This window comes from Equus przewalskii, chromosome 19, assembly GCF_037783145.1.
Source record: "Equus przewalskii isolate Varuska chromosome 19, EquPr2, whole genome shotgun sequence".
NCBI lineage: Eukaryota > Metazoa > Chordata > Mammalia > Perissodactyla > Equidae > Equus > Equus przewalskii.
Window position 1 is genome coordinate 62,359,835 of NC_091849.1, and position 24,819 is coordinate 62,384,653.

The 24,819-nt window shown below is 38.2% G+C and overlaps 1 protein-coding gene across 28 annotated transcripts in view; it reads left to right on the plus strand.

Annotated features, from left to right (window-relative positions):
* Nucleotides 1–24,819, plus strand: part of FAM135A (family with sequence similarity 135 member A) — a 112,525-nt gene that overhangs the window by 59,304 nt on the left and 28,402 nt on the right. For all 28 annotated transcript variants that reach the window (XR_011529838.1, XR_011529839.1, XM_070584851.1 and 25 more), the window contains 3 exons: nt 3,045–3,094; nt 8,715–8,870; nt 23,513–23,586. Coding sequence is in view for 26 of the 28 variants with exons in the window: in XM_070584851.1 (XP_070440952.1) it covers nt 3,045–3,094; nt 8,715–8,870; nt 23,513–23,586 (280 nt within the window). In the remaining 2 variants the exon portion in view is untranslated. The remainder of the gene's footprint in view (nt 1–3,044; nt 3,095–8,714; nt 8,871–23,512; nt 23,587–24,819) is intronic.

Genomic DNA, 24,819 nt, shown 5'->3' on the forward strand with positions numbered 1-24,819 from the left:
TGAATAGCAATAGTACTTAATTGACTATCTTTCCATGAGTATATTGGAAGTTTTTACTTTGTGTTGAATAAACCATCACGATTACATTTTTTTAAAAGTTATGAAAGGCTGTAGAAATAAAAAATAAAGTCGCAGTGTTTGTTTCTCAGTTTTCAGAAGTATGAACAAAAGGAGATTAAGGAGCCAAAGTCTTTCTCAACATTTCTTAGATGAAAACTAGCTCAGAAATATTTAAATTGGGTCAATTTTCACTAAAACTGTTACGAGATAAACTGATTTTCTTATCTGAAAGGAGAAAAGAAAGGTTGAAGATTTATTTATGGTCGTTATTTTGGAATATAATTTTACATTCTCATTAAAGTAGCTAAAATTAAAGAATTCATAGTATGAAATTGTGGTCATTTATAACATGTTTTAGTGTTCTTTTTAGCAATAAAAATTTACTTCTCATTTAAACTATTGTGTTGCCAGCCTATCAGTTTACATGTGAGCATTCCAAATAATTTTACAGAATGCTGCTTATATAATAAGACCTATATAAACAAGAACCAGTTTTGGGTTGGGTGGGGAAAGACTTGGTTCAAAACTGAAGCATAATCGAGTTGGTTGAATGATACTTTTATTGAGGGATCCTTTATCCTTAACACCTAGCATTGTGCATTGGCATTTTATGAGCTGTAAGTATCCTCTGAATGAATGAATAGGTGAATGGATGGATGGATTTAGAAAGTAAATTTAAGCCATCTTTACCCTTTGACCCAGCACCCCGACTTTTGTTAACCTGCATCATAGAAGTGAGTAGTAGTATGTAAAGATATGTGTACAGGCATGTTTATTGCAGCATCCTTCTTAGCGGCAGACCACTAAAAACAGAGATAAATGCCCATCACTCAGCAAAGAGTGGAATGTAGAAGAAATTATGAGGCACCCACACCAAGGAGTACCATGTGGCCATTTTAAGCAGTGCATTAGAGCTGTGTACCAGATCTCCATGGAGTACCGCTGAGAGAAAAAGCAAATTGCAGAAACCTGTAAATGCAGTCCTATTTTTGTAAAACAGTGACTCCAAAACTCATATATGACTATGTGTATTTGAAAAATATGGAAGGAAATGTTCTAGGCTATAACCTTGGATTAGCAGGAGGAGCCAAGTCAAAAAAAAGAATTATGAAACATAATGATCACATTCATACATTTCTATAAAATTGTGTAAATGAATTCATATGTCATTTTAAAAAGAAAAATTAATTAGACTAGAATTTTAAATTCAGTTAAAAATCCTAAATGATTTTGATATCAGAGATGTTGTTTGCATTAAGTAGCTCTCACTGGCCATGATGCATATGTACTGGTTTGCATTTAGGCTCTTGTATGTAAAGATTAGGAAAATGTATCAAAACTCAAAACTTTAAAAAAGTTTTTCATTTTTTTGTAAGTTCATAGGTAGGATATGTAACCTACTAAGACTAATTTTACTGATTTTCTTCTATCACAGGGAAAGATCATGAGTCATGTGGAAACACGTTGGCATATGGAAATTATGATTTTAATACAGAGTCCACTGCTAATTTTTTTTTTAGCTTTGGAAAACCTAATGTTAGAAGTCACAGGGCCGGCCCAGTGGCGCCATGGTTTAGTGTGCACATTCCGCTTCAGCGGCCCGGGGTTCGCCAGTTCAGATCCTGGTGTGGACACGGCACCACTTGGCAAGCCATGCTGTGGTAGGCGTCCCACATATAAAGTGGAGGAAGATGAACACGATTGTTAGCTCAGGGCTAATCTTCTTCTTCTTCAAAAAAAAAGTCACTGATTTATCTGACAGTGAAATGATTTGTGAAATCTTAGCAGATTTTGTTAGTTCTCAGTGGGTTGACCAAATTTGTGATCTATTTTTTGGTACATATTAATATCTCAATACAATTTTATTTATATATTTTGTGAATTACAAAATGTATGTTTGTCCTAGTTACCAATAGAGTGTTTGTTGTTGCCATCATAGCTTGGTTGTGTTTACCATGTAATTGTAACTGCTTATTTTATCAGATTTAAATGTTTGTCCTTCTTTTTATTGAGTAGTAAACATTCAGTCTACTGTAATGAGATAGTGAGCTGATGAGTGAATTTGAGGATGTCATAGGCTGTATTCTTGCCTTTGTTTGAGAATGACCAGTTGAACTCTCTTTCAGCAACAAGATGTGGAATGTTGTGTGGTCACAACTATACTGTTATTGTTCTTTTAGGAGAACTCAGTTTGATTTTGACTTAAAATTAAGTATATCTAAACATGATATTTCAGGCCTTGGTGAAATTTCTTCCCTGCAAAAAATAACTAATAAATCTTTCTACTCTGTTAGTTTCTGTATTCCCTTGTAAATATTACCATTTTAATTGTAAATTAATCTGTACACCCCCTTTGTAGATGATTATAGCATACATTAAATAAATTAGGATTGTATGGGAAAAATTTACCTCAGTTTGGACTATCTTATAGAAAACTGAATTTTATTAAACTAAATTAGAAATTTACTTTTTGTTGAAAAGAATTTTGTCATTCATTTTCATTAAATAGTGTGTACTCCAGGTGTGTTTTGTTTTGGTTATAAAAATTAATTTGAATTGAACTTTTTGGGCATAGCTTTTGTGAAAAGCAAGGCACGCGCCCGTGTCGCCCAAATGCCGAGCAGGCTGTGCTGGAGCCCGCAGTGTGGGGAGCAGTGCATCTTGTCCCTTGTGTCTTTCTGTGAGGCAGCAGGGCAGGGCACTTCAGGTCTGCAGGCAGCACTGCCTTGACGGTGCTGGCCCCTTAGGAGAACTGGAACACTCCATTTGATAATCAGAACACAGAATCTAATTATCAGTTTACCTACGTGATCAGTGTGTTTATGAAAATATTTTACATGGAAATGCAAATAATTGAATATAGTCCAGATACTTCTCCACCTTCTGGTTTTTAAACGGTAATTTAATTTATTTATATAATTTCAAAAATAGTTTTCAGATCTACCATTGAAGTATTTCCTCTAATTACTCTTTACTCCTTTCAGAGGAAATGGATGTAGAAGCTCGACTTACCGAACTATGTGAAGAGGTTAAGGTATTTGGATTTTTTAAATTCACATTATCAAGTTATTTGAGTGGATTCTGTTTTCTATTCTAAATGTTTTGTCTAAGAAAACTTAATAATTCTTTACCCTTCCTAAAATGCAAAGATAAAATGGTTGATCATGATAGAACCACAACTTAGCTCATCAAAAGACTTTTGACTTTAGCATAAAGTTAACTTATCTTTAAAATCTGTATTATTCTGCTTATAAATGAAATAGCAAAGACAATTGATCAAAAGCGCGTTTTCTTCTGTTAGTTCACTCAAAGAATTTCTGAACAAATTTTTAAAGACCACTTAAACTTACATATTTTTGTAAAACGATATTGTTTAGAAATGAAAATTTGTCTTATTTCAACAGATCACTTTGTATCTCAGACCATTTTTCCACCATTCCATTCTTCCAATTAAATTGAATAGATTATTCTTTTTCCTTTCTTTTTTTTTTTTTTTGCCTTGGAACTAAATGTTTAGCCTATTTTAAGGTCACTGTCTATGTATTTCACTCTTGGTTAGCTACATTAATGGAAGAAATCAGAGACATGAATCAAACAAAAATATGCATCAGGCCGTGGAATGGATTTCTGTATGCACATTTGAATGAAGAGTAGACAACTTTGAAAAGATATTTACCTTCTTAAAATTATACCTATGCAAGATACACAGGTAATTTTGTATACTATCCTGGAGGCTTTCCCACAGTTCAAATAAGATAAGTGTTTTCTTTAAAAAACACTAATGTTATTATAGTTGTTTCCCAAAAGAACATGAAACACTTAGAAATAAGCTTTAGATGTGTGTGATTAATATGAAACAAAAAAACTACAGTGTTTCACTGAGATATTGAAGAAAATTTGAGTAAACAAACATGATACTCCTGGATAGAAAGAGGAATAGTCACTGAAAGATAGCAGTTTTTCTCAAGTTAATATTAATGTGTCCATATCAAAACCCCATTGGAAATTTTAAAATTTAACCTATTTTTAAGAGATCACTTGAAAGATAAATATGACTAAGAAAAACTTTTGAAAAATAATGCAGAGGAACTTGCCCAACTGGATGCTGAAATTTATACGAAACTACAATAATGGAAGTAGAGTAAGGCCTCTCTCAGAGAATAGAAAGACAAGTCAGTGGAACTCAATAGCCCTGGGCTAGTCACTAGTATGTTTAAGGAAGCGAATATATGATAAAATATCACAGTGGGTTTTATAAATGGTGTGGTAAAATTAGTTCTTTATACCATGCTATGAAAGCAAATTCTAAATGGACTGAAGAGTGAAATGTCCAGAAAAATTTACGTATACGTGTGTATATAAACAATCTGATCTTGGGGTATGAAATAACTTGTTCAGAGTAACAGTGAAGGACAAAATAAGATATTGATTATTTGAAACTTCTTTAAAACCAAATACATTATAAATAGAGTTGAAAACAAGCAATAGACTGGAAGAAAATATTTGCAATATTTAAAACTGGAAATGATTAATACTCATAGGGTATAGAGAGCTCCTGTGTATCAATTTCAAAACACACTTGTGAGAAAAGGGTATACTCAGGCAGCAGACAGCTAGGCAGTTGTTAGCAGAACAAGTTAGATACTGAAATGACACTAACTCTTACTGACAACCAGGGAAATGCAGATGTAAACAATAAAGTGTTTTTTTTGCCCATGAAATTTTCAGTGGAAGTGACTGCTTATCTGCATTGTTGGTAAGGGTGGAGGGAAACTAGTATCTGCGTACACAGTTGCTAATTGTGGAAATTGCTCCATTTCTTGAGGTCAATTCAGTCTATTTTAAAACATTTGTTAAATATACAGGACAGTTTTTATTTAGAAATCTATTCCACAAAATTCCTAATACATGTGCACGAACATGAATATAAAGAGTTGCAACATTAATTGTCATAAATTCCCATATAGCCATTTAAAAGAATTAGGTAAATTTTCGTGCATTGACATGGATTATTTAATTCAGGAAATATTTATTGATCCATGGTGCCAGGTACTGCTTTCATCTGAAAAGCTCTTCCAGATATATTAATTGAAAAAATAAATTAGAGAAAAGCATGAATATGATTTTGTATACACTAAAAAAACCAAAAGCTATGTATGTTTTTTGTTATGTTTATGGGATTACATGTAAAACATTTGAGGAGCCAGTCGGGTGAGGTAGTGGTTGAGTTCATGCACTCTGCTTCAACAGCCCAGGGGTTGCAGATTTGGATCTGCACAGACCTAGCACTACTCATTAGGCCATGCTGTGGTGGCAGCGGCCCACATACAAAATAGAGGAAGATTGGCACAGATGTTAGCTGAGGGTGAATCTTCCTCAGTAAAAAGAGGAAGATTGGCAATGGATGTTAGCTCAGGGCCAATCTTCCTCACCAAAAAAATATATATGTATTTGAGAGGATATGTATGTATATTACAGACTGTTAACAATAATACAGAAAAGAGTAGCACGAAGGATGGGATTTTAAAGGAAAATTTTAATTCTTTGCTCTATATCCATCTATACCAATTTTTTAAAAATAATACATACGTATTTACATATTACTAATAAGGCTTTTTAGTTACACTTTTAAATTTTAGTATGTAAATAGACATCATAAAATTTAACAACCACCACCTAGGGTAAATTTTGACAGCAGATACAGTAGACAAATGATGTAATAATGTTTAAAGAGCTCTTATAAATTAATAGGAAAACCTGTAACTCTCCATTTTTTCATATTAGTTAAGATACCCAACTACAGGAAAGGCTAATAATATATGAAAAGTATTCAATTTCACTAATCATCAAAGAAACAAAAATTTAATTATTCTGATAGCATTGTAACCTCTCAGATTGGCTGTGATGTTTTAGTAACAGAGTAATGCTTGTTGAGATGCGGTGAGGTGCTAATTCTCGTACCTCATACATCTTTCTCAGAGATGCATTTGGGAGTATGTATCCAAAGCCTTGTAATTTATGATACTGTAGAAATGTTAACCTAAACGAATGCCCAATGATAGGAGGATGGTTAAACAAATTATGGAACACTCATAGTCTAAAACAGCTATACAACCTTAAAAATGGTGCTTTCAAACAAGTGTTTGATGATGTAAGAAAATGCTCATATTGTGATATTCAGTGAAAATGGCATAAAAGTATATATGATTCTAGCTTTTTCTCTATGTATATAACTGAAGATAATTGAAGACCGTACACTAAAATGAACTTTATTTTCTTCTGTTTTTGCTTTCCCCTATTTTCCAAGTCTATTAAAGTAAGCAGTATTTCATAATCAAATAAAATCAGTGAATGCAATGAAAAAGTTTATATCCATATAAGACAAGATAATGTTGTTTGAGAAAATATTACACAAATGTAAGATCTTATTATTCCCGCATTTATACATATAAAAGATCTTGTGAAACTTAATTCTAATTTCCTTTTTAACATAGAAAAAGTTTTATTGTTTACATTTTGAGACTTACTATGAAGATTTATGTAAACCAGAGGAGTTATTTATTTGTGCTTGAAGAGATGCCTTCCCAATAATGAAAATACTAAATTCCTCTCTCAGAACCTTGGTGCCATGATCCCTGAGAAATAAAATTAATAATTATGAGGTATCTAGACAGCCTTGGTCTCAGGAGAAAGAAAAAAAGCTGTGTACTTTACTGAGCCCGTGGTGAGGCCAGGAGGAGGATTGTGACTTGTTTGCAGGTTACACCTGAGTGTGCTGCCCGATTGACATGGTGCTGTTCACTGGCCGTCAGTGCCTATCCGGTCTGCTTTTCCTGAACTCTGCTAGCACCGTCCTTGGAGCAGGATTGCAGGTTTCAGCTTATTTAGAGTTCTCAAAAGAGACGTGAAAAACTTGTTACCCTTATATCTAACACATTTATAAACCATTTCCTGGGGCAAAACGTGTGTAGATGTATTATATATTGAAGAGTCGGTATTTATCAGATCTTGACTTTGTTAGCTTCCATTCCAGAATTCTGGAATTTGTCAACATTTTCTCTTTGTCCATAAATTCTGGGAGCTTTTTCCTTATCTGAAGCCTGTAATTCCTTGTTCGTTCATTCATTTATTTATCACATAACTACTACATACTAGTAACCAAAGTCACAAAAGTGGATAAGACACAATACCTTCCCTTCATACTAATTCTTCTGAATTTTTGTGTTTTGTCTTCTCAGAGTTGGAATAGATAAGTGGAAGCTTGGTTTGGGTGGGGGAAGAAAAGCCTGCTGAATTGCAGACTTCAACAAAGTAAAATTGATAATATGTGATAAGCAACGTTTGGGGATTTTTTTTGGAAAGGGATTAGTACGATTTGGGACACGTTGAACTTGAGCAACTTTCTTTTCACCACCAAGTACAATCATCCTGTAGGTAATGGGTCTAGAGCTCAGGAGAGATGTGATCTGGAGACAAAGATTGAGTAGTCGTTGGTACATAGACGGTCATTGAAACCATGGGAATGGCTTCCAACCTCAACCTAAACAGACTACTGCTACCCTTTGTGGGGTAGGGCAGGGAAGTCAGCATCTGTCTATATATTCAAGGCAGATTTCGTAGTGTTAGTAGTAATTAAAGGCAAATTTTCGCAGCAAGATATCTATCTGGAAACTGACTGCAGCCTCAGTGAATTAAGGAAAAGCCAGTCTTTGTGATAAAATGCTTGTCCATAAGAGGAGCAGTCATTCTGATTTATGGTCTTTTATTGGTATTTGTTCAGAAATCCTTATTTTATCAATTCAGGAAAACCAAATGCCTTTTTGAAGATTCTGCATTTCATAGTACAATTTAGTACTCTTAACTTTTATCATCAGTTTAGGTGAATATTTAAATAAATGGGATAATTTATTACCAGTATTAGAACACTCTATAGAAGTATATTATAGAACTATGTGTGTGTGTGTGTGTGTGTATGTATATTATAGAACACTATATTATAATAATGTAATTGTTTACTTGCTTTTCTCTCTTCGCTAGACTGTGATCTTCTCATGTTGATCTTTTGATCTCTGGTGTGTGGGCCCTTGCATTTAAATTATGTTCAGGGAACAGTGGACGACTGAGTTGTTAAAAAGGAGAAAGACAGCTCTGTAAGAGGATGACCACAAATACCACGGAGACTAGGAACTCAGGCGTGAGGGAGAAGCACTGCTTTCTACCTCAGTCCTCTCTGAGGAGTTACAGATCTTTTAAGTACTTTACTTAGCTAATTGGAGAAAAAATATTATTTTTAAAATTTCATTATCTTGCAAAAATCTTATAACGTTCATCATGATTTATACATTGTGTTTAAAATTCCCAGTATTTTAGTGTTTGAAGTTGATCATGCTCTATAGAATCCTGATTTCTAACTGTATTTGACATTATTTCAGTAACAAGATACCTCAGATATTGAAATATCAGTTAAGTTGTTGAAAATTGCTACAATAACTATCAAATAGAAAAAAACCCTTGGTCACTTGGTCTCTCTGTATGCACACACATGTTTCTTTTTAAAACTAAAAATTTGCTTTTATTAATGTTCTTAATAATATATTTAGGTATGTTATGGTGAGTCTCAGGAAGCAGTGAAGTTTTTTTTCTTGTCATTTCAGAAAATAGAAAATCCTGATGAACTGGCAGAACTTATAAATATGAATCTTGCACAACTTTGCTCACTTCTAATGGCTTTATGGGGGCAGTTTCTGGAAGTTATAACACTACATGAAGAACTAAGACTATTATTAGCACAAGAGCACCATACTTTGAGGGTAAGTTAAAGAAAAGTGATGTTAGAGCATTTTAATGAGTATTATCATTTATCTTTAGAAACTGCTTACAAGTAAGAAGTCTGATTTTTACCTAAGACATTGATAGATCAGAAAAGAGACATTTATTGTTGTGTTATTGTTTGATTTCTAAAGTTAATAACAAAACAGTACAGTTGAGCACGTGACCTATCTCAGTTACAAGTCCTGCTAGTTAGAAAAACCACCCAAGTGTAATAGAATAGGAAAATCTGTGATACAGAATAGCCCCTGGAACCCAAGAACAGGAATTACAGCCAGGTGTCATTAGGAACAGGAACTAGGAACCAGAGAGCTGCCCTGTTACAGAACCTCTCTCTCCAGCTTTCCCTCCCTGCCCTCCTTCCTCCCTCCTTCCCTCCCCTCCTTTGGGACTCGTCTCACAAGCGTGGAAGGTCGTGGTCTAGACGTGCATGTTTGCTCTAGGCCTGGTGTGCACATGCTGCAGAAATTACTGTACAGCTTTGTTGTGCAGTGTGGCGAGAGGTTTTGAGATATTAAACGTCTGACTGCCTTTCCATCCTAGCTCCTTATGCTTTGTGTGCACTAATTTTCCTGACCTACTAGTAGTTCCTCAGAAACATCATGTTTATTTTCTTTTTTCCTTTTTCTTTTCTTAATTATAAAACACAACATATGATCAAAATCAGGAAAATGCATAAAACATGCAAGTTTTAACAAATAATTAAAGCACATACACGTAACTATTACCCATATCAAGAACTAGAATATCGTCAACACCACAGAAGTCTTCCATGTTTTTGCCATTTCTCTTCCCCCCCTGACATTTAGAAGTTGTCATCATCTGTCTTTTGTGATGAGTTCCTTACTTTTCTGAGTTGTAGCACCTACGGGTGCACGCTAAATGAGAGAGGTTGTTTCAGCCTGTTATGTCATCAGCCTCTGTTACTGAATTCTATGTAAACAAGTCATACGGTGTGTATTCTTTGTCACTTGCTTCTTTCACCCAAGATTTTGTTGCTGTGGTCTGTCACATTGATTGATGTGCAGATGTTGAACCATCCCTGTGTCCCTCGTATGAACCCCACTTGATCATGATGTGTGATCTTTTTGATGTATTGCTGTATTCACTTTGCCAATATTTTGTTGAGGATTTTTGCATCCATGTTCATCAATGATATTGGCCTGTAGTTTTCCTTTTTTGTGTTGTCCTTGTCAGGCTTTGGTATCAGGGTGATGTTGGCCTCACAGAATGTGTTAGGAAGCGTTCCATCTTCCCTAATTTTTTGGAATAGCTTGAGAAGGGGAGGGATTAAATCCTCCCTGAAAGTCTGGTAGAATTCCCCAGGGAAGCCGTCTGGTCCTGGACTTCTCCTTTTGGGATGCTTTTGCTTACTGTTTCAATCTCTTTCCTTGTGAGTGGTCTATTCAGATTCTCTATTTCTTCTTGATTCAGCTTTGGGAGGGTGTAATTTCCTCTAGATTGTCCATTTTGTTAGCATAGAGCTTTTCGTATTATTCTCTGATAATCCGTTGTATTTCTGTGGTATCTGTTGTTATTTCTCCTCTTTAATTTCTAATTTTATTTATCTGAGCTGTCACTTTTTCGTTGTGAGTCTACTAGGGGTTTGTCAGTTTTGTTTATCTGTGCAAAGAACCAGCTCTTTGTTTCATTCATCCTTTCTGCTGCCTTTTTTGCTTCAATAGTATTTATTTCTGCTCTGATTTTTATTATTTCTCTCCTTCTGCTGACTTTGGGCTTAGTTTATTCTTCTTTTTCTAATTCAGTTAGGTGTAGTTTGAGATTGCTGATTTGGGATTTTTCTTGTTTGTTAAGGTGAGCCTGTATTGTGATGAATTTCCCTTTTAATACAGCTTTTGCTGCATCCCATATGAGTTGGTATTGTACATTTTCATTTTCATTTGTATCCAGATATTTTTTTATTTATGCTTTAATTTCTTCAATGATCCCTTGATTGTTCAATAGCATGTGGTTTAGTCTCTACATCTTTGTCCCTTTCTCAGCTTTTTTCTTGTAATTAATTCTAGCTTCATAGCATTGTGATCAGAAAAGATGCTTGTTATTGTTTCAGCCTTCTTAAATTTATTGAGGCTTGCCTTGTCTCCCAAATTATGGTCTATCCTTGAGAATATTCCATGTGCACTTGAGAAGAATCTGTATTCTGCTTTTTTTGGATGGAGTGTTCTATATATGTCTATTAAAGTCCAACTGGTTTAGCTTTTCATTTAATTCCACTGTTTCCTTGTTGATTTTCTGTCTGGATCATCTATCCATTGATGTGAGTGGAGTGTTGAGGTCCCCTACTATTACTGTGTCATTATTAATGTCTTCTTTTAGGTTTGTTGATAGTTGCTTTGTGTACTTTGGTGCTCCATGTTGGGTGCATAGAGATTTACAAGTGTTATTTCTTCTTGATGTAATGTCCCTTTAATCATTGTGTACTGCACCTCTTTGTCTCTCTGTACCTGTCTCATCTGAAGTCTACTTTGTCTGATACAAGTATTACACTGCCTGCTTTCTTTTGTTTGCCATTAGCTTGAAGTATCATCCTCCACCCCTTCACTCTGAGATTGTGTTTGTCATTGGAGCTGAGATGTGTTTCCTGGAGGCAGTGTATTGTTTCATCTTATTCTTTAATCCATCCATCCACTGTGTGTTTTGGTTTTTTTTTAAAGATTTTATTTTTTTCCTTTTTCTCCCCAAAGCCCCCCAGTACATAGTTGTATATTCTTCGTTGTGGGTCCTTCTAGTTGTGGCATGTGGGACGCTGCCTCAGCATGGTTTGATGAGCAGTGCCATGTCCGCGCCCAGGACTCGAACCAGCAAAACACTGCGCCACCTGCAGCGGAGCGCGTGAACTTAACCACTCAGCCACGGGGCCAGCCCCCACTGTGTGTTTTTTGATTGAAGAATTCAGTCCATTTATGTTTAGGGTAATTATTGATATATGAGGGCTTAATGCTGCCATTTTATCACTTGTTTTCCAGTTCTCCTGCATTTTCTTTGTTTCTCGTCATGTGTATTTTGGTCTACCAATTGAGTTACATAGTTTTTTATGTTGTGTTTCTTTGTTTTCTCCTTATTTATTACTTGTTATATTTATAGTAATATATATAATATTATTTATTATTCTCTGTTCTGCTTTTATGTTTAGTGGTTACCATGAGTTTTGTATTCGAAATCTCATAGATAACATAGTCCATTTTCTGATGGCCTCTTATTTCTTTAGACTAACCCAATTCAGCCCCCTCATTCTTCCCTTCCTAAATTGTTTTTCTCACATCTTATTCTATCTTGTGTTGTGAGTTTGTGATTAAAATGACAAGATTATTGTTGTTTTTGGTGTTTTCCTTCCCTTTATCTTTAATGATATTCTTGAGTATTTGCTAACTTGTTCAGATGTATAACTACAATTTTCTGATTCTGTCTACCTATTTATCTCCTTACTCTGTGCTTTGTAACCCCTTTCTCCTTTTTTTTTCCAGATATGAGGGCCTTCTTGATGATTTCTTGTAGGGGAGGTCTCTTGGCTACACACTCCCTTAACTTTTGTTTGTCTGAGAAAGTTTTTGTTTCTCCATCATACCTGAAGGATATTTTTGCTGGATAGAGTATTCTTGCCTGAAAGGTATTGTCCTACAAAGATTTGAATATGTCATTCCAGTCTCTCCTAGCCTGTAAGTTTTCTGCAGAGAAATCCGCTGAAAGCCTGGTAAGGGTTCCTTTGTAGGTTATTTTCTTCTGCCTTGCTGCCCTTGGTATTTTTTCTTTGTCATTCACTTTTGCCAGTTTCACTACTATAAGCCTTGCAGTAGGTCTTTTTATATTGACGTATTTAGGAGGTCTGATAGCTTCTTCCACATGGATTTCCATCACCTTCCCCAGGTTTGGGAAGTTCTCTGCTATTATTCCTTTGAACAGTCTTTCTGCTCCATTCTCCTTCTCTTCTCCCTCTTGAATACCTATAATTCTTATGTTGCATTTCCTAATTGAGTCTGATATTTCTCAGAGACTTTCCTCATTTCTTTTTAGTCTTAATTCTCTCTCCTCCTCTATCTGGAGCATTTTAACATCTCTATCTTTGATTATGCTCATACGCTCCTCTGTGGTGTCCACTTGAGTGTTCAGGGAATCCATATTGTGTCTTATCTCTTCCATTGTGTCTTTCATCTCCAGTATTTCTGATTGATTCTTTATAGTTTCAATCTCTTTTGTGAAGTAGCTCCTGAACTCATTGAATTCTCTCATTCTCTTTTACATCGTTGAGTTTTTTGATGATAGTTGTATTGAATTCTCTGTCATTTAGATTACATCTTTCTGTATCCTCAGGACTGATTTCTCAATATGTGTCATTTTCTCTCTGGTCTGGAGATCTAATATAGTGTTTGATATTGCTAGAGGGCATAGCCCTGTTTTTGCACATCCTGGTATTATTTGGTTGCAGTTAGCATCTATTGCCACTGGGTGGGGGTCAAGAGCCGCATATTCTGAGCCCGCTGTGTTCCACTGGGATCCCAGGCGCTGGAGCCAGTGCTGGGCAGGTGGGGGTAGGGGTGCTTTCTTCTGCGTGCTCTAGGAGTTTTCTCACTCTGTTCTCACTGTCTGCTCTCCTGGGGTGTTGGCTTGATGAAGTCACCCCCATGTTAGCTTTCACCTTGGTTGGTAGGGGCTTTCCCCGAGGCTGTAAGGGCCCTCGGGGATCTTTGATGTTCCCCCAAACAAACGTGCCCTCCCACGTTCCTTCCATTTCAGAGGCCACCTGTGGTCCCAGATCCCAGTCTTTTGAGGAGGGAGTGAAGTTTTCTCTTACCCTGTTCCACCTCCTGTGAGGGGGCCTCCAGCCTCTCCGCCCTCCATCGTATGGCTGCATGGGTCTCTCAGACGTTTTTGTGTTGTGTTTGGATGTCCTCTGTTGGAGTATGACTGTCTTTTTTGTTGTATGGTGGAGGGGAGTGAGTACCAGGAAAGCTGAGTCTTCCATGATGCTGAGGTCACTCTCTCAAGATTTTGTTTGTGAGATTAATCCATGTTTTGTCAGTAGCTATCAGTTGTTCATTTTCATTCTGTGATGTATTTCATTTGATCATACTCACAATTTGTTTATTCATTCTACTGTTTGTGAACATTTGCATTACTTCTAAATTGTGGCTACTACAGACCAAGCTGCTGTGAACATTCTTGTACGTATTTCCCAGCATACCGGTTTCTCTGAAATATTCACGGGCGAAGTAAATTGCTGTGTCATAGGATATGCAAAACTTCGGTTTTACTACCTAATGCCACAGTATTTTCCAAAGTGGTGCCAGTTCTCACTCCCACCAGCACTGCATGAGTGTTCTTGTCATTCCACACGCTCCTCAACCCTTGATGTTGGCAGGCTTTTTAAGTTTTGCCAATCTGATGGATGTAAAATGGTATCTCGTGGTTTTAATTTGCATTTCTCGGTTGTCTGGTGCAGTTGAGCACTGTTTTATATGATTGTTGGCTGTATAGCTTTTCTGTCTGTGCAGTACCCTGTACAAATTGCTTGCCCATTTTTCTATAGGATTCTCTTTCTTTTCTTCTTGATTTGTAATAGTTTTCTGTGTATTCTAAATACTAGTCCTTTGTTAGATGTTTTATAAATAAATCTCTCATTTCATGGTTTGTTTTTTCATTATCTTTGTGCTGTCTTTTGGTGAATTAGAGGTCTTAATTTTAGTGTAGACAGAAGAGAAGAGAAAGTCTAGACACAGACGTATCCATATTTGGACATAACATATGCATATATGCAAGGAACAGGTAAGATTTTCAATAAATGGTGTTGGGACAATTGGGTATCGATGTGGAAAAAATATTATATAAAATTCAATTTCAGGTGAATTGACGATAAATGTGGAAGGGAAAATCATAAATCTTATGAAGTATAGTAGAGAACTTACAGAAGAGTTACAAAATAGTAGAGAATACTCTCATATACTCTTCATCAGAATCATAAGTTACCATTTTGGCATATTTGCTTTATCAGTCCTTCTTTTTGTAGATAGGTGCGTATATAAATATACACATACATACATTTTTTTTCTGGACCATTTGATGGTTATAGACATCATGCTCTTTTATCCCTAAATACTTAAGAGATGTTGACTAAGTACAAGGATAGTCTCTTACTTTACCACAGTACAGTGATCAACTTTACAAAATGTAGTATTCATATAGTACTGATATCTAATGTACAATCCATGTTTAAACTTTATCAGTTGCTTTAATAATGTCCTGTGTGACGACCTTTTCCCCTTTTCCAAGGTCAAATTCAGTTGTCATGAATTGCAGAGCACATTGCATTCAGGTGTCGTGTCCCTTTAAATTCTGTAGACTCATTGAATCCGGAAGAATTCCTTACATTTTCCTTTCTTTCACGCCTTTGACTTTTTTGAATACTATTGGCCAGTAGTTTTATAGACCACTCTTCAATATGGGTTTGTATTATGTTTCCTTGTGAGTAGATTCAGGCGACACAATATAAGTGGGAATACTACATTTTATTTATTTTGCAGTCAGTTCTGATAAATTACGTTTTTCTAGGAGTTTGTTCTGTCTGAGTTTATTAACTTATTGGCATCAAATAATTCGTAGTCTCCTTCAGTTATCTTTGTTATGTCTGCCGTGTCTGTAGTGTTTTCCTCTGTGTCATTCCTGATATTAGCTGTTTGAACCTTCACTCTTTTTTTCTTCATTAGTCTCACCAGAAGTCTGTCATTTTATTAGTTTTTTCAAAGAACCAACTTTTGGTGTTGTTAGTTCTCTCTCGTGTGTTTTGTTTTTTGTTTTTTGTTTTCTGTAGTTTTGCTTTTCACTTCGGTATTTTCCCTTATTTTCCGTAGGGTTTTTTTTGCTGTCTTTTTTAACTTCTGTAAGTAGATGCTTCGCTACTTAATTGTAGCGTTTCTTCTGTTATACACATTTATAAGTCTGTAAGTTCCCCTCTAAGTACTGCTTTAGCTACATTCCACAAGTTTTGATTTGTTGTTTTTTACCCTTCAGTTGGCTTATCTGGAAGAATTTCCTTTCCCCTTTTGCATATAAAATGATTTATTAAAATAACAAATATGTCTGTTACTTCATTTTCTGCATATAAACAGAAAAAACATACTAGCTGATGACAGGACGCCACAGGAAGTGCTTTATCGAGACACTACCCCAAGGGGAGGTCTCACAGCCTGCTGTAGCAATTTGTTTGGGAGCCTGACATCTACTGCATAGAAATCTTTGCCTTAAAGCAGCACGTGTAAACAAAACTACCTCGAAGTGTACATTGGATATGTCGTCTCATCTTTAGCTATCATCATTTTCCCTTGCTCAGAAGTCCCAGAAATTGAGTGCCTGCCCAGGAAATCTTCTTGTGAAATCAAGGACCAGAGATGGTTCTTGTTCATACTCGCCATGTTTGCATCATGTGACCCTGCAGTGATGAATTAGAGGTTGCTCTCAGCCCAAAGGCAGCGTCTACAGCACAGACACAAGGAGGGCTAGTCATGTTTTAGGTGGGCTGCTGCACAAACTACCAATTTGGGGCATCTTCTATTAGAAGAATGACTGACAAAGTATCCAGACATTCCTCTTGAGTAATTTAAACATGAGACACACAGGAAGAGACAGGGTTAGTAATCAATGGCAGAAAACGAAAGAGAAGATCATAGGCAAAAGCCACGAGACAGTAGAAACCATGAGTAAACCAGTCATCATCAGGTGGGTGACAGTGGAAAGGACTTGAGCAGAGCAGAGACAGTCAGAGATAGAGAGAATGTGAGCCTGGAGGAGCGACCCACAATGGGAACGGTGGATTCTTGTTGCTGAAACAGCAGCTACTGGAGTGGTGCTAGGGTATTAGTCTGTTATTTCATAAATAGCAATGAACAGCATTCCAGTTTGCCAGGAACTTGCTGTCTAGGTACAGACCCAGGTCCCTCGTACCCTTGCTTTGCTGTGTCTGTAAAACCCCACGCAGCCTGAGGTAGCCTGAGCACCTCTCCCTCTCGATAACTAAGACGCTTCCTATCCAGGAGCTAGTTTCTGTGTTTCATATCTGTGAATTTCCTAGTTGTCTTTCTATTATTGATTTCTAGCGTGTCTTCATTGTGGTTAGGAAACAGTCTGGTTTTAGGACTTCAGTTTCTTTGAAGCGTGCTTTACTTACAGCAGGAGTGTATGTTTAGGTTGCTGCAGTGAGTATTCTAAACATAGCTGCTAGGTTGAGCTTGTTCAAATTTTTTGAGTTTATGGCTGCTAGTGCTATCAACTACCAGGAAAAGTGTGTTAAAATCTTCCATTATGATTACAAATTTGTTCTCATATGTTGTTACCAGGTTGTAAGTGGCAGAGATGAGATGCAGACGCAGGCAGTATGGTTCAGTAGTCTGTGTTCTTCAACTAGGTAAGCTGCCTCTCAAAGTAGGGGAGAGTGTGATAACAAGGATCAGAGGCAGCTTCATGGTGTAATATTTTACAGGGATGGGGTTGTCCTGGCTGGAGTAGGAACAAGAAGGTAGACTTCAATAGACAGCAGCTGGTGAACACAACTTTGGAAAAAAGAGGCAAAGAAGGGAGACCAGGACAAAACTTAGGTTTATGGAAAACTAAAATGCCAAACGTAAAACCTAGAGCTTCCCTTTTCTCAGCCCCTTCCAGATACCGAGATAGGGCCTATTTAACTCCTAAAGGAGTCAAGGAGGGCTAATTAAGACACAATGAGAAAGTGTCCTCATGTTACTTTACCAGGGATAATAAGTCGTGCCCTGTAGCACAAAAACTGTGGAAACGGTGGCCTGTCATGTCTTTTGGCTCCCATTTGTGCAGTTCAGCAGGAGCTTTGCTCATGAAGTGTATCAGGATTCTGAGAATACATTGCTAAGCCTGCAGTAACCAAAGTGGTCCAGAGGTCGTTCACTGTTTGTACAGGGACAGACTGGGCCATAGTGAAGTCTGTAGGCTGTTAATGGATTCAGAAACAGCATGATTGGACTGCGTCGTGGAAGTGAGCCTGTGATGTGGAAACTCTGCTTATTGGAGTGAAAGCAAATGATGTAGCAAAGTGTTGGAATAAAAAGAGGAAATGTAAATCCATACTTGAGAGGAAAATTTAATGAATTACTTCTACCAATACTGGTTCTACCATGTTGTTTGATGTCAAAATTCACAAAGGGCAGATTTTCAAATTCTTAGAAAATCAAGTCATACAAAATTATTGAATTGTATAGACATGTGCCATACACATTCATGTCAGAGCATAGAGACTGTTGTATGTGAATGGTTCTCAGTGCACCATACTAATGAAAAAGATACAAGAGAGAGTGATGTAAGTATCCTGGCGTCATATGATATTTTTGTCCTGCCTGCAACAACAAAAATTCAGCATCTGTCCATGAACAAAAGTGAGGTTATGGGAACTGTGGGATCCGGTGGCATATGCCAAGGGACCCAGGAGGAGGATCTGTCTCGCCCACCCAGTAGGCAGACAGACCCCAGTCGGGGCTGCAGACCCTGCAGTGGCCTGTTAACTGGCTCCAGCTCCTATGGCTGTGGTCTGGGAACCCCTGGAGAGCACTGACTGAGACACTCGCCCACAGTTGAGAGAGCCTTTGTGCAAGGCCAGGCTTCCAGAGAAGTTCCAGCACTCTCTTACCAGAGACCTTACCAGTTTGGACGCATTAGAGTTGTAGCAAGTGGAACAGCTTGTCTCTACTCGCATCACCCCTCCCCAAGGAGGCACAGCTTACCTCCAAGAGAACCCTTCTTGGCCTATGCTTTCTCCTGCAGGGGAAAGGGAATGCAGGTGAGTGCGCACCCGGCTTCCCCAGCTGTGCAGGCCCCCACCAGAAAGGCTCCTCTCCCTCCCGCCGCATTCAGAGTACTAAGTCGGGAGCTCCCTGACTTGGGGGTGGAAGAGGCTGGGAGAGCAGCAGGTGGGAATCTCAGAAGGCATTAAAGGGATGCGGATCCTACTCACTGCGTCGTGGGCCCCATCAAGAAGGCTGCCCGTGAGCTGCTTGGAAAGCCTCACCCACGGATCCCCTCAGCTGGCCGTGGGCACCTCCAGCGTCCCACGTGCCTCACCCACACACCCCTACTCTGTAGCTGGCTCGCTGTGAGCTCTCTGGAACGGGGAAGCAAGAGCAAGCTTTGTCAGAACCCTCCCTGCAGGCCAAGGAGAGACCACAAACTTGAGCTGTAGCATCACCTTTAGGAAACAAAAGCTAGGCTGTTGGCACTCAGCCTGGTGCCTTGCAGCATGGAGAGAAGGAATACAAGCTTAAGAATTCTGCCACAAGAGGGAGCAAAGTGTGCAAGAGGTATGTCCATAGAGGGTCTGAGGAAGCCTCAGAACCTTTGACAGGACAGAAGGAAGGTACTTCTGCCCCAAAGACAGTAAATACTGGGGAGGTGACTCCTACTTCAGCCGTGAAGATAGCAGCGCAAAACTCCAAGGAACATGAAAATCAAGGAAACAGGAAGAACCAAAGGGTAACAATAATCATCCAGTAACCCAGCCCTATTTTGCAAACTTTGGGCAGACTTCCAATGTTATATAATTATTAACATAAATAAAATGTACTATAGCTTTTATGTGTGTATATACAAAACATATTTAGCGTTTTCAGGAAATAAATCTATCCAAAAGTGAATTTTGTTATTATCTGTTATGTGCTTTTTAAAGGGTTAACTTTTTCTTACGTTATTTTTAACCATTTTAAATGGAAATTTGCTAGTGTGCTTTATATCTCCCTACCTTCTGAAGAAGAGCGTACCGAACCTAATTTAGCCCGTTCAGAAGGATTTAGTTATCATTATGGATTTTATTTAATGTGCTCAACTTTAATACACTGGTGTTCTCTGCTACTAAAAAGGTCTGAATGTTAGATCCTCCACTAAACAGTCCCAGTTTATATTAATTTTTCATTTATCTGCTTTTTATGGGAATGTTCTAGGGTTTTTGCTTTTGTTCTTAAGGGAGGGCCTTTTTGTTTCAGCGCCAAGTTCTCAGCATTTCTTTAACTGCGTAGTATACATAGGAAGACTTATGCCTGTGTGTGTACTGTGTATACCTGTGCCTGTGTGCGCACCATGCGTGTAGACTTATGCCTGTGTGTGTCTACATTCTGTGTATACCTGTGCCCTGTGTGCACACCATGCGTGTGGACTTATGCCTGTGTGTGTACTATGTATACCAGTGCCTGTGTGTGCACACCATGCGTATAGACTTATTCCTGTGTGTGTACTGTGCATACCAGTGCCTGTGTGTGCAGACCATGCGTGTAGACTTATGCCTGTGTGTCTACATTCTGTGTACACCTGTGCCCGTGTGTGCACACCATGCGTGTAGACTTATGCCTGTGTGTGTACTGTGTACACCTGTGCCCGTGTGTGCACACCATGCATGTAGACTTATGCCTGTGTGTCTACATTCTGTGTACACCTGTGCCCGTGTGTGCACACCATGCATGTAGACTTATGCATGTGTGTCTACATTCTGTGTACACCTGTGCCCATGTGTGCACACCATGCATGTAGACTTATGCCTGTGTGTCTACATTCTGTGTACACCTGTACCCATGCGTGCACACTATGCGTGTGGACTTATGCCTGTGTGTGTACTGTGTATACCTGTGCCCGTGTGTGCACACCATGTGTGTAGACTTATCCATGTGTGTCTACATTCTGTGTATACCTGTGCCCGTGTGTGCACACCATGCGTGTGGACTTATGCCTGTGTGTGTACTGTGTATACCTGTGCCTGTGTGCACACCATGCGTTTAGACTTATGCCTGTGTGTCTGCATTCTGTGTACACCTGTGCCCATGTGTGCACACCATGCGTGTAACTTATGCCTGTGTGTGTACTGTGTACACCTGTGCCCGTGTGCACACCATGCGTGTGGACTTATGCCTGTGTGTGTGCTGTGTACACCTGTGCCCGTGTGTGCACACCATGCGTGTAGACTTATGCCTGTGTGTCGACATTCTGTGTACACCTGTGCCCGTGTGTGCACACCATGCGTGTGGACTTATGCCTGTGTGTGTACTGTGTATACCTGTGCCTGTGTGTGCACACCATGCGTTTAGACTTATGCCTGTGTGTCTACATTCTGTGTACACCTGTGCCCGTGTGTGCACACCACGCGTGTAACTTATGCCTGTGTGTGTACTGTGTATACTCTGTAGTTCTCCTTTTTCCTTTGTCTCATTTGCTCTTTGAAGTGCAGTGAGTTGCAAAACTAAAGAACTTAAACCAGTTAGAATTGTATCTCGTAGTGAGTATAAATCAGCTTGTGTAAAAGGAGGCTTTAAAGTCTAATGCAAGGCGTGGTTCAGTAAACGTTTGTGAGGCTCCTGCCTTCTTCCAGGCAACATAGTTAATAAAGGAGATATTAGACCCTGCACTCAAGATTAGAATCTACCTGGACAGGCATGTATAAAATTATTATAATTATTATTATGTTATTAATTACAGTAATTGCATTATCTTAATAATGAATCATAAATGCTATTTATTATAATTATAATAAGTACTATTAAAATTATTATAATACTGTTTAGCAATTTCAACAACATGTTAGAGAATACAGATGAACATCTAACTCTGTAAAGCGTTAATAAATACCCATTTTGATTGCTCAGAGGCTTTTCTTTAACCTCCTGGCATTTTGCCAAATTTTGAATAGTTGACATTGCCAAATGAGTGAATTTTTAAAAATTAGGGTGTGTACACAAAACTTGTTTTACAAACATATATACCAAAGTAGTAATATATACTCTTGTCCATCATTTGAATTTGTAAATGTAACATTTTTTCTGTGTGAGTCTTTTGCCCAGAATTAAGCTGTGCTGCCAGCAGGTGGCAGTCATACCTTAGATACGGCCACACAATACAGTTCATGGGCTTATTTGTTACACCTTGCCACAGCATGTAAGTCACAGCAGGAGAAAATTTAGACAGAGAACTTCGTATGAATGTGTAGAAGAAAGGAAAGACTTTCTGGTTACGGGGAGTCTCATAGCAGAAGGGAAGAGAGAAGTGGTTTGGAGCACAAAATTTGGAGTTTCTCAAGTCTTAATTTGAATCCCATGTTTATCGCTTGCTAGCTATGTTATCTTGGCCAAGTAATTAACCTCTTTGTGCCTGTTTTCTCACTTATTAAATGAAGATATAGCCACTTCATAGGGTTTTTATATGGTTTAAATTAAAGAATGAAAATAAAATGCTTAGCATAGAGCCTGGCAGGTACGATGTTGTCAAGAAATGATGGTTATTATTGCAGGAATCAGGGAAGGTAGGGAGAGAAGGAAATGAGCTGGTTTTGCAGACCCAGCTGCAACGCCAGGAATCCAGGTGACTTCAGGCTGCATGTCTTCACACCTTATAGCCCTCAAGGAAAATATCCCTAATGGACAGATAGGCAGATACTTTTCTTCATCTTTCCCTTAGTTTTGGAGAGGAAGGAGAGGCAGTTGGACAGCATTTGAAAGTAAAGACTCGAATGGCATCTTTCTCAAAGATGCCTCACACCTTCCTCTCCGCAGAGAGGAGACTTGTTCCTCTGAAGACCCAGTCTCATCTGCTCAGGGAAACAATTTAGCAACTCAGAAATTCAGCTGGCCACATCTTGATGACGAGTGTAATGTCTCCAATCTGTTGTACCTTTAAAACCAAAGAACCTTAAGTCAGGTTTCCTTTTAGGAAGGAATCTTGAATGTAATATAATTTCTTTCTCCTCCATGTACCTCAAAACAAAACATCTTTTCCATCTCCTTACTGTTGCTTCATGTTGCTCCAGTAGCTGACAGAGCCTTCCCTTGTATAATTGGAAATGAAAGGGTCAAAATGCAAATATGGCAGAAGAAAATTCAGCTAGATTGGACCAGTATTTACCAAGTAACATGTAACATGCTGAGATATAGGCTTTGGGGGATAATAGATGATCAAAACGTAGTTCCTACTCTAAAAAATATTACACGTTAAGAGGAGAGACAATTTGCTTATGCAGTTATTTTGAGGAAAAAGATGTGGTCAGTGCTATCATGACTATTATGATAGCTTATATTTATATACACTTTCCGCATTACAAACTATATGTTCGTATGACATGCATATGGTGTCTTGTTTGTTCTTCACAATAACCCCATATATAGAACAAGTATTAAGAGTAATGTGAAAGAGTCATCTGAGGCTCAAAGGTGAAATGCCCGAAGTCACAATGCTACTCAGTCATTCACTTGACTCAGCTGCATATACTTGGAGGCCTGACACATAGCGTGGTGGAAGTGCAAGCGGCTTCTATCATTTTTCCCATATGCTGGACACTATTCTGGGTACCGGGAATGTAGTGGTGAATGTGACATACAAAATGTCTGTCTTCAAGGAAGACAAATGGTGGATCCATAATGTAAACCTAGATTTCTCATTGTGCATCCTGTTGTTTTTTTTGTTTCCTGCTGCACCAAAATGCAGTGCTTTGGCCACACTGAGGAGGGAGATAATTCTCACAGGGTGGTTATGGCTGTCCTGATGGAAGGGTTCTCTCCCTGCATCCTGTGCCTGAGTGACTTTAAACGTGCCGTGTTATTCATACTCCTGTTTGTAATTTCAGGTACGCAGATTCTCTGAGGCCTTCTTTTGTTTTGAACATCCCAGGGAAGCTGCCATTGCATACCAGGAACTTCAGTGAGTAGCATAAATCCAAAATTAAAATGATTTTGTTTCCTTTTACATAAGATAGCTATCTCAGAATTTATCAGTGATGTACAATATTTACAGTAGAAGAAATTAGGAGAATTTGAAGTTTAGAAATCCCATTTAATCAAATTGGGTCTAGTCTTCTGAATTACTTCATGAAAGATCCATTCCCTACATCAAGAAGCATGTTGCCCAGTTGCCACCTCCTTCCAGATCAGATCTGCTGTAACCTTGTCAGTCCCGTGCAGCACTGGCTCCAGCCTTCCATTGGGCCAACTTGTAGCTTATTTTTGCAGATCAGAATCTCTCGTATTCATCATTATTTACTACAGAATTTCACAAGCAGTCTGACTGGCACTGCCTTCTGTTAGGTCAGTGGTTTACAGTTAAAATATCCAGAATAGATATCATCCATTTTTCCTAATGATTATATTTAGATCTGGTTTTCTTTGTCTTTAAAGGCTATTTTGAGAAAATTATGCTGAGTGAAAAAAGCATAAAAGAGTAAATACTATGATTCTATTTATATGAAGTTCTGGAAGAGGCAAACTAAGGTGAAGAAAGTCAGAACAGTGGTTGTCTTGGGGTTGGTTGGGCTGGGAGTTTGACCAGAAAGACATGAGAGCACCCTCTGAAGAGATGGAACTGTTCTGTATCAGGTGTCCATTCGTCAGACTCTTATAGCTAAGATATGTGAATTATATGTCAAAAAAAAGCTGTAAATAATAACAGAGTATGGGGTAAGTAGTGAGTGGAGGTGTAGATAAGAAGGCAAAATTAGATTGTTGGAGCTGAGTGAGGGGGTTTATTAATAAATACTATTCTCTTTGATTTGTTTGAAATTTTCTGTAAGGAAAGGTTTTTTGAAAAACTATTTGTGGGGCCCACCCGGTGGCATAGCGGTTAAGTTCGCATGTGTCACTTCAGGGGCCCGGGGTTCACTGATTCAGATCCCACGTGCGGACATGGCACCACCTGGCAAGCCATGCTGTGGTAGGCGTCCCACATATGAAGTAGAGGAAGATGGGCATGATGTTAGCTCAGGGCCAGTCTTCCTCAGCAAAAAAGAGGAGGTTTGGCAGTGGATGTTAGCTCAGGGCTAATCTTCCTAAAAAACAAAAAAGAACTGTATTAGAAAGTTATACACCTTGTTTTAAATAGCTGTTAATTGTGTTCATCAATACATGTTAACTACAGCAGGAGCAATAAAACACATTTTTT